Source organism: Macadamia integrifolia, chromosome 4 (assembly GCF_013358625.1).
Source record: "Macadamia integrifolia cultivar HAES 741 chromosome 4, SCU_Mint_v3, whole genome shotgun sequence".
NCBI classification, from domain to species: Eukaryota; Viridiplantae; Streptophyta; class Magnoliopsida; order Proteales; family Proteaceae; genus Macadamia; species Macadamia integrifolia.
This window is the reverse complement of record NC_056560.1, coordinates 22,877,807-22,887,511: the sequence shown is the minus strand read 5'-3', so window position 1 is coordinate 22,887,511 and position 9,705 is coordinate 22,877,807. Positions and strand designations below refer to the sequence as shown.

Here is a 9,705-nt window from a genome sequence, read left to right as displayed (position 1 = left end):
AAAAAAAAGACATTCATTATACAAGTCAAGAATGATATGATCCTAGGTTACTTGTTTAAAGGAACCACACCCCATACTTAACATGAGAATATAGATCTCTAGTGTATCACCAAATTTTTTATTTTTTTTATTTTTTTTATTATTATTATTTTTGTTGGGAAGGGGACTCAGGGGATGGGAGAGCCAGAAACCGAAAATTTTACTAAGCAATTAAATCAGCATAGGAGAAATTTTGGCTAAAAGGAACTTCGGCTAGCTATTAACGAGTTGAAACAAAACCATAAAAAAATAATCCAAATAGACGTGGGAGAATTGTTATCAATTTTACGTGGAAGGCAAAGATAGAGAAGATTTCTCCCTTTAAGGATATATCTATATGTATCCTCTAAAAATGATGACTTTTTAGAGAAATACTTACCCTTTAAGAACTCAATCCCAAAGGGCATCCTTGTTACAAAGGATCGGCCAGCTTTGCACTGTTGAAAGTTGAAAAACTTAAGAGGGAGTTAAACCTTAGTTCTCTTCTAGTGGGGATGGAATCTATTATTTTTGTAATAGATATGAATTAGTTTGACTTCCATAGCCCTAAATAAGAATGTCAATGAATTGTGATTGAGCCAAAATTCTGCCACTTAGCCCCATTCAATTCATAGGATCATCCAGGCTTGACTATGATTAGTGTTAACATTTCACTAAGCATATTGAAGTGTAGGATAATTTTCTATATAAAAAAAAAAGTTAGTGTAGGATAATTTATTCCTTTATAAAACGGTAATTTTCTTTTTCATAATTCTTAAGGTGAATTATTATTGTTTCAAGGGTGTACATTTTAAGATGAACAAAATTGCTTTTTATCCTTTCTTTTATGTGAAGGATCTATTAGGTCAGGTAGTTTCCACTATCTTTTATTTCATTTGGATTATTTATACTCAATGTTTTCCAGTATTCCGCCAATTATATACATATTAATATGTTGCCCGCCCCACCTCATATTGTGTTTGATTAGTATTTCTTACCGATCCATGTCATTCTTTGTAGTATAACTAACAAATCTGGAGGTAGCTGCAATAGCACCATTTTTATGTTTGTTAGCATTTTTAAAAAAAAAATAAGTATGCAAGTCTCTGGTTCAAGTTTTTTGGCCGATTCATTAAGGAATATTTTGGTTGCTTTCCATGGATCGTTTACCACTAGGTTGAATCAGATGTCAACCCATGGAGAAACTTCTTGTTACTATTGGACAAATTCCTTCTTTTGTTTTCTTATTGTTTAGATTTTGTCACGTGAACAAATAATATGTTTAGTTCGACTTTTGGATAAAGACGATCTAATCTAGATTGGCCATGTGTTAGAATTTAGGGTCTAATTCAATTGATAACTCCTTTAATATTGACACACATCTCGTGTATATCTATGCATGTGTATTGGTACTATAGAGATTATCATATACTAGTCCCAATAGATAGATGGTTCATAATTAAAACAAACATAAAAACAAGTGGCATAGCGTTGTCTTGTAACTTTTGGAAACACCACCTTCTATTGTTACATGGACAACTACCCTAATTTTAGAATTTGTTCATCACTTTAGATTTTGATATTTATACATGAAAATATTTTTGACTCCTTCCTTATTTTGATTATACCCTTCACATAGAAATGGGGATTCTTAGAATATAATATTTTTATTTTTAAATATTCAATGATTATTTTTATATTAAATTAATTTAAAAACTATTTATCAAAGTAATATCTAGAGTACTAGAACACATGTATACACGAGATGTGTGCTAATACAGGGAGATATTTTATCGAATTAGACTTTAAAATTTAATACATCACTATCTTAATCATGTTCTCTTTATCAAATGGTTGGAATAAATATATCATTAGAATCCTACACAATTGGAGCCGTGAAATGATCGCCATACCCCTCCCAATGGATACCCGTGGGCTTCCTCCCATTGGCTGCTTCGAAGCCGTTTGAAATCAAAATATTCCTTTCAATTCTGATATGAATAAATAAGCTCAAGGATCCCTAATGGCGGTAAATGTGCGTGAACTTAGTAGTGGGAGCTTCATTAGTCAACTCCACGAAATCTGAGACGATCCTTCGTTGACCCATGCCACCTTCACTCCCTTCATCAATCCCAAGCTCTTCTTCTTCTTCTTCTTCTTCTTCTTCTTCTTCTTCTTCTTCTTCTTCTCTGCTCTGTGGGTCTCTGGGTATCAGCATCTCTGGGTTAATATCTTTCTCTCTGCATGGCCTCCATCTTCTTCTCCGTCACTTCCATCTTCTTATCCTTTTCAATCCTCGCAAGTTGCGAGACAATCTACACAGGATTCATTCAGCCAACCTACAGTTCTACATACAACCAATTCGTAGACGCCAATGGGGTCTTCTTAAGATCCAACAGTCAAAACTTCAGTGTCGCCTTCTTCAATCCCGACGGTCAATCCAATTACTATCTCTCCGTCCTTCATATCGCTACCCAAACCGCAATATGGTCAGCTAATCGTGATATCCCAATCTCCAAAACCATCGGAATCTTGCTTTCTCCCCAAGGAATCGCTGTCACCGACCAAACTAGCGGCGGCGCCACCACCGTAAAATGGTCAACGCCGCCGTTAAATTCATCCGTTGCATTGATGCAGCTCACCGACACGGGAAATCTTGTATTGCTCGATCAATACAACCGTTCTATTTGGCAGAGCTTTGATAATCCGACCGATACTATTGTGATCGGGCAACAAATCCCAGTGGGTTCATCCTTGGTGAGTTCTTTATCTGATACCAATTACTCATCTGGAGATTTCCAATTTTCTGTTGCTAGTTATGATGGATTACTTAAATGGAAAGGGTCGACCTATTGGAAGATGTCGATGGAACGGAATGCTTATGTTAATTCAAATGCTCCGATATCGTTTATGGCCCTAAATGGTACAGGTCTTTATCTTCATGGAGAAAATGGATCTGTAGTTGTGATTAAGATAATTTTGTCTCCGGCGGATTTCCGAATTGCAAAATTAGAGTTTGGAGGACAGTTCACTATAAGTAGCTTCCCTTCTAAAGCAACGGCTATTGAATTCACAGCACCGCACGATAATTGCCGACTTCCTTACATCTGTGGCTCAGTTGGGTTGTGCACAACTACTACTTCAGCTGGGCAATATGTATGTTCATGTCCTTCTGGGTTTCACAACATCAATCAAGGTTGCTTCCCATCAGATGCGTCTCTTTCCTTGCCTTCTGCTTGTAATTCTAATTCATCCATTAATGCCACCGGTGGTGTTCAATCGAATTCATCATATACAAGTCTAGGCATTGGAGTGAGCTACTTTCAAATTACCTTCTCAGAACCAACCATCGAGTTTGTGAATTTATCTTATTGCAAATCACTCTGCTCCAATTGTTCTTGCTCTGGCTTTTTCTATGACAATTCCTCTAATTCATGTTTTCTGCTTGAAAATCAATTGGGGTCCTTTATGTCAACCACATCGAGCAATAGTGATCCAATGGGATACATTAAGGTGATGGTTAAACCATCTGTGGTGGCCACAGGTGGGAACAACCAATCTTCAAGCAAGAGTTCATCAGGTTTCCCATTGGTTGCTCTGGTGCTCTTACCTTCAACAGGGTTCCTTTTATTGGTTACTGTTCTGGTCCTGAGCCTTCTTTGGTGGAGAAGGCGTAAGCTTGCATCACATTCAAAACTAGACCGCCCAAGTTCATGTTCTTCATTTGAGCTTGATGATATCTTCTCCATCCCTGGTTTACCTGTGAGATTTGATTACCAAGTTCTTGAAGCTGCAACCAATTACTTTGAGAACCAAATCGGTTCAGGTGGATTTGGGTCTGTTTACAAAGGTGTTCTTCCTGATAAATCTGTGGTTGCAGTGAAGAAAATAATCCATGTAGGAATTCAAGGGAGGAAGGAATTCTTTGCAGAGATTGCAGTGATTGGAAACATCCACCATATTAACTTGGTTAAGCTAAAGGGCTACTGTGCCCAAAGGCAGGAACAGCTTCTAGTCTATGAGTACATGAACAGGGGATCACTAGACCGGACACTCTTCAGTAATAGACCGGTATTAGAATGGCAAGAGAGGTTTGAGATTGCATTGGGGACAGCCCGGGGGCTCGCATATTTGCACAGTGGTTGTGAGCACAAGATCATACATTGTGATGTCAAGCCAGAGAACATTCTCTTACATGACCATTCACAAGTGAAGCTCTCAGATTTTGGACTATCAAAGCTTCTCAGTCCTGAGCAGTCTAGTCATTTCACAACGATGAGGGGGACACGAGGGTATCTTGCACCGGAATGGCTCACAAGTTCTTCGATCTCAGATAAGACCGATGTCTATAGCTATGGTATGGTTCTACTTGAGCTTATCAGAGGAAGGAAGAACTCTTCTCTGCAAATTCAAACCACTAGCAATGAAAATGGCAGTAATGGTGGTTCAGCATCTGCGTCCTCTATGATGGGTCCAGTCTATTTCCCATTATTTGCATTGGAGATGCATGAGCAAGGGAGTTATTTTGAACTTGCAGACCCAAGGCTTGAGGGAAGAGTAACAAATGCAGATGTGGAGAAGCTTGTGCGTGTGGCCTTGTGTTGTGTCCATGAGGAGCCAATGCTAAGGCCTAGTATGGTCAATGTGGTAGCCATGTTAGAAGGTGGGATTCCTTTGGGGGTTCCAAGACTTGAGTCCTTGAACTTCTTGCGGTTCTATGGCCGGCGATTCACCGAGGCATCAATGATGGAAGGATCCAATGCAGTAAATGCAATAAGGCCATATCCACAAGGATATACTGGTGTAACAACTAACTCAAACACAAACTCAAGTGATTCATACCCATCTCTTTCTTACATTTCATCACAGGAGGTATCTGGCCCAAGGTAATGCAGTTCAAAAGTGTGTGTTAATTCAATTCTGAGTGAAATCTTTTATCTCAAATGCATCTACTCGGCCTTTTGTTTTGTTTTCAATTGGACTACTATTACAGAAGATTGAGTTCAAAGGAAGCCTTTAGTGTGATCATGTCTAAGACCCTTGAAATATCTTAATCCAATCAAATCAACTGTGGTTCTTTGGCTGTGTTTTTTGATTTTTGAGTCTTTTTTTTTCTTTCTCCCCCTTCTTAGCTGTAAATTAGACCTTGTTTTGATTATTATATTTGGAAACTTAGTTGGGTTCTCTGTCATGTTCTTGGTTGTAACTTGTAAGCACATCATCTTCCCATTTGTTTAATGAAAGGAGATTAAGATTTTTCTTTATTGAAAATTGAATATTTTATTATTGTTTTAATATTTCTTTATTGAAATTCATATCATTAGCTGGGGAGTGTTGCAACTTGCCCAGGCTTTTGTTCTGTCTTTCTGTCTTGGTAATGCCTTTGTTTTCACTTCTTTGTCTCTGTTGCTTACACTGTGATGGGTGTCCAATTAAGAATGTCAATTTGGAATCTCAACCCACTGTTTAAAATCCGGCTGAATCGGACTGAATAAGAATTGGTTCAGTTTTGGTTTTAAAATAATGAATCTTTTCTCGGTTTGGTTTCGATTTCATTTTTTTATAATTGAACCAAAAATATGATTACATTCACATTGATCTGAAGAATGAGATTATGACAGATAAGATGGTGATCAATGATGAAGATTGAAGACCCATTCAAGCATAAAATAGAATAGCTTATTTTCCCGATCTAAGCTATTCTGATTTAATATATTTGGACAACTTTTGATTGATTTGACAAAAAATATAATCATTATTAGCTGTTAGAAATTCAATATTTTATATTATTGATCGGTGAAATATCTTAGTGGGGGTGATTAAAATAGAATCTGTATTAATTATATTTTATATTATTTATCTGTGAAATATCTTTGGGGGTGATTCATGAATAATCAAAAAAAGACCTAAACCGAATATGAAATTGAATAAAAACTCAAATCCAATTGAATTAATTCGGTTTGATTTTGATTTAAAAATGTGTTTTTATTTTTTATTTTGATTTCTACACTTGTATTTTAAATGGAATCAAATAATCAAAAGCGAACCAATTGACACCCTTAACGCACATAATCATTAAAGGTATGGAGGAGTTCATGCTATTAAATACACGAGGCGGACCACAAAGATTTGGGATCCAAGCCATACAGTGAGGTCCATGTGGGTAGTAGGCAACGTTAATAATATTAAGCTTTAAGTCAGGATTTGGTTCAGTTGCTTCTGACTTTGATTCAGTCAGAATTGATTGAAACCTAGCATGGATCAGCGGCTTCCGATCTACCAGATTGGGATCAATTTGGCCAATTCAGATTAGATTCAACCAATCATATTCTTAAAACCTTGACCGCGGGTTCCTCAATTTACCAAAATAGTAAAATAAATGAGGGAAAAAGGTTTTCGCAGGAGTGTGGCCCCTACATCTAGAGTCTAAACACATAAAAATAGGGGTTTTAATTCTGAGCCTGCATCGGTAGGCACATCTGAGCCCGACATGTTTACATTCTGGCCTAGACCAGCCTAATTAATAATCGTGTCGGGCTAGAAACGAGCATTCATGATGTAGACAGATAACCTGTCGAGCACTCGATTGAACCGACATGTTTTTACACCCGACTTAAATAGATTCGTTGTAGCCCGATCAAGTCCGACCCCTTTCAATACTACATAAAATTCTTATTTTGCCAATGCTAGTAAGAAACCAATTAAACTCATATCATTTCTATTATTTGTTAAAGATTTGCCTCACATATTTTTAGGCCTTTAACCCACTTAAGAAAAGAATTTTAGAGTAGACACGTTTAAAGCCTGTTTAGAGCCCGTTTAAATTTTAATAGGCCCGTTAATCAGGTTGAGGTAGCATAATTAAAGCTCAACACTGATCGGCCTGATTATAAATCATACCATTGCCCTCCAACACTAGGTTCGTTTACTTAAATGAGCGTTCACGATGCAAGGCTTTTTGAAATGGTCAAGCCTTATTAGGCCTAACCAAGACCGGACAGGCTCAACCGGTTGACACCTCTACATAAGAGGGTGTGTGTGGTGTGGGTGAAATGATTGACCCGCCCCCTCCCCCATAAAATGAAAAATATCATATTTGTGGATGTTTCCTCATACATTCCCATTAGTCCTTGAACACATAAAAATTGCACTCCCCCACTGGAACCAATTCTCCAATAAAAACAGTTTAAATAAATAAAAAATATTGTGTCATCTTTTGAAACGGGATTTGAGGAGAGTGGAGGTCTCATGTAAAAGGAGGTTTCATCCACAGTCAATGTTATAATTATGGCCAAACAGAACGCTACCCAATAATATTGCGTACATATGAGAAAGTGGAGCCTGAGTATGCACAACTTTTCAAAGCCTAATTCCACTTCCCTATGTTTCATAGGAAACAATATCAAATAACTTTTTTTTCCGGAGCTAACAATTCAACCGAGTTGAAAAGAAAAGGCATTCCAAAAGAAAAGGAGAGAGAGTGACACAGCAAATTGAAAGTCAATCCCTGTTTGATTGGTTCTATTTTTTTTCTTTTTTGGTATAACTCTTTGATTGATTGGCCAGAAAGTAAGCTGAATGAACCAGTTTCCCTAGAATCAGCCAATGGGAAGTGTTTTTTAAAATCCTGTTGGTGTACGATGTCTTGTATTCTATCGTAGTTTAATCCAAGGAGTACTAGTGCAGCGCCTCGAAAGGTAGGACGGCAATAACCCTGAGATGCAATACTCATTATATATTTATAGCGAGAGTTTATTTCTCTGAAATGCAAGTAATACTGAGAGGTGTGAGGCCGAGTGCTGTAACCCTATTTTCCACTGATAGTGAGGCAGGATCTCATCTCATCGGGAACGTAGGCAACCTTGCCGAACCTCATAAAATCGGTGTGTATTGTTTGTTATGTTTTTCTATTATCTTCTACATTATTTTAGGGTTGCGTTTCTACAAATCCATCATGGACTTTAACTTAAAAAAAAAAAAAAAAGAAGCATCGCAGTGTGTAATATTATTTAAAAACTAGCCCTGCTGACCAAAGAGATCCATGTTTTGATTATAAAATTGTTGCAAATCTTTATATACATTTCATAATTCAATCTCTCTAATAATATATTACTTGAATATATATATATATTTTAACCTAGCTTTTGATTTTTTTTCTTCCATTATGGACATTAATTATTACATTACCAACCCTAAAATGTTAAACAAAATAATAATAATTTAGACTAGCTTCAAATTAATAATTAAAAATAATAATAATAATTTAGACTAGCTTCAAATTAATAATACATATTCTATTTTTGAAGTCCATGAATAACCCATAAAGACATTTAAGTAATAAGCCTGCAACTACCACTATAGATTCTATTTTGGGTAAACCATTAAGATTACAATACTTGAATCAATCTGATGAGCCCAAATAAGCACTGGGCCGGCACCAAGCTTCTAGCTTGATCTTGCCTGGACGAGCTCATAGCTCGGCCTTCATCCCATCGAGCTACCAGCATGCTAGGACGAGCCCATGGCTTGGCATTCGTCCCCCTGGGCTCCCAGCACGGTCGTGCCAGGACTAGCCAATGGCTCGGGCTCTGTCCCCCAAAGCTCCCAGCTCGGTCATACCCAGACAAGCCAATGGCTCGGCCTTCATCCCATAGAGCTGGTCTTGTCCAACTAGGCTCCCATCGTAGTCATCGCCTGAGTTGAGCCTTTATTGACCTTCAGATATCATCACCACACGAACTTGAGAGTAAATCAGGTTCACATACGAGAATATACGAGAACGTTCCTGATCCCATGGATTCAGATTCAATTTTCTCTCACTTCAGTTAATAGGTTCTAAATTCACGGATCAGGGATGTACGAGAACATTCTCGTACGTGAACCTGATCCGTGAATTTAGAACCTATTAACTGATGTTCTCGTACATCCCTGATCCGTTCACCGCAAACTTGGCTATAAAGTTGTGGGAGGCAAGGAATCTCACACTGCCAACTTAGCAAGATACCCCTTCTCCCCTTAGATTTTATCCGTAGAAGTTTCCTTTTTTGCTGTGTTCGGTAGCCAAGAGAAGAAAAGAAAAAAGTACAATTTTTGTACTTTTTTCCTTGGGTTAAGAATTTTTCTTTGCACTTGGTATGTCTTCACCCATGAGAAGATTCCCCTTTTTAAATTCAAAATTTCCCTTTGGAATTGTAAAATTTTCTTTTGCTCCCTCAAAAATTTTCTTGCCAAAAACACAAGAAAACATGAGAAAATATGAAAACATAATAAGACAAAAGATGAATGATTACACAATGATTTCCTATGTGTCTATCTCTCTCTTAAAATTCAATTTTTTTTTAATTTTTTTCTTTTCTTTTCTTGGTAACCAAACATACATACTTTTTTTATTTTTTCACCATTTATTTTATTTTATTTTATTTTATTTTCTTCTCTTGGCTACTAAACATAGCCTCAGAGAGGACTCTTGAGATTAGAGAACATACCTCTGAATGGAATCTCCACAACTGTTACCAACGATACACGTGTAATGAATCCCCGAATCCCCAAATCCCCAAATCCCCTATGAGACTCCAGCTCTAAAAGTGAATATTCCAAACACCAAACCAGGAATCAAGGAAAGATCCCTCACTAAATACTCCGCCAGTCACAAGACGCAGAGGGATATACCCGGGCTTGGCCTATAAA

General features: G+C 37.3%; 1 protein-coding gene across 1 annotated transcript; it reads left to right on the top strand.

Annotated features, from left to right (window-relative positions):
* The first annotated feature begins 2,228 nt into the window (after positions 1–2,228).
* LOC122075319 (G-type lectin S-receptor-like serine/threonine-protein kinase At5g35370) lies at positions 2,229–5,225 on the top strand. The gene has a single exon (XM_042640308.1). It carries the CDS (start codon positions 2,263–2,265, stop codon positions 4,906–4,908), a length of 2,646 nt encoding a protein of 881 aa, XP_042496242.1. The 5' UTR covers positions 2,229–2,262; the 3' UTR covers positions 4,909–5,225.
* The last annotated feature ends 4,480 nt before the right edge of the window (positions 5,226–9,705 follow it).

Bases quoted from the DNA above. Each gene is read 5' to 3' on its own strand.
- LOC122075319 (XM_042640308.1), top strand. From the start codon at position 2,263: ATGGCCTCCATCTTCTTCTCCGTCACTTCCATCTTCTTATCCTTTTCA.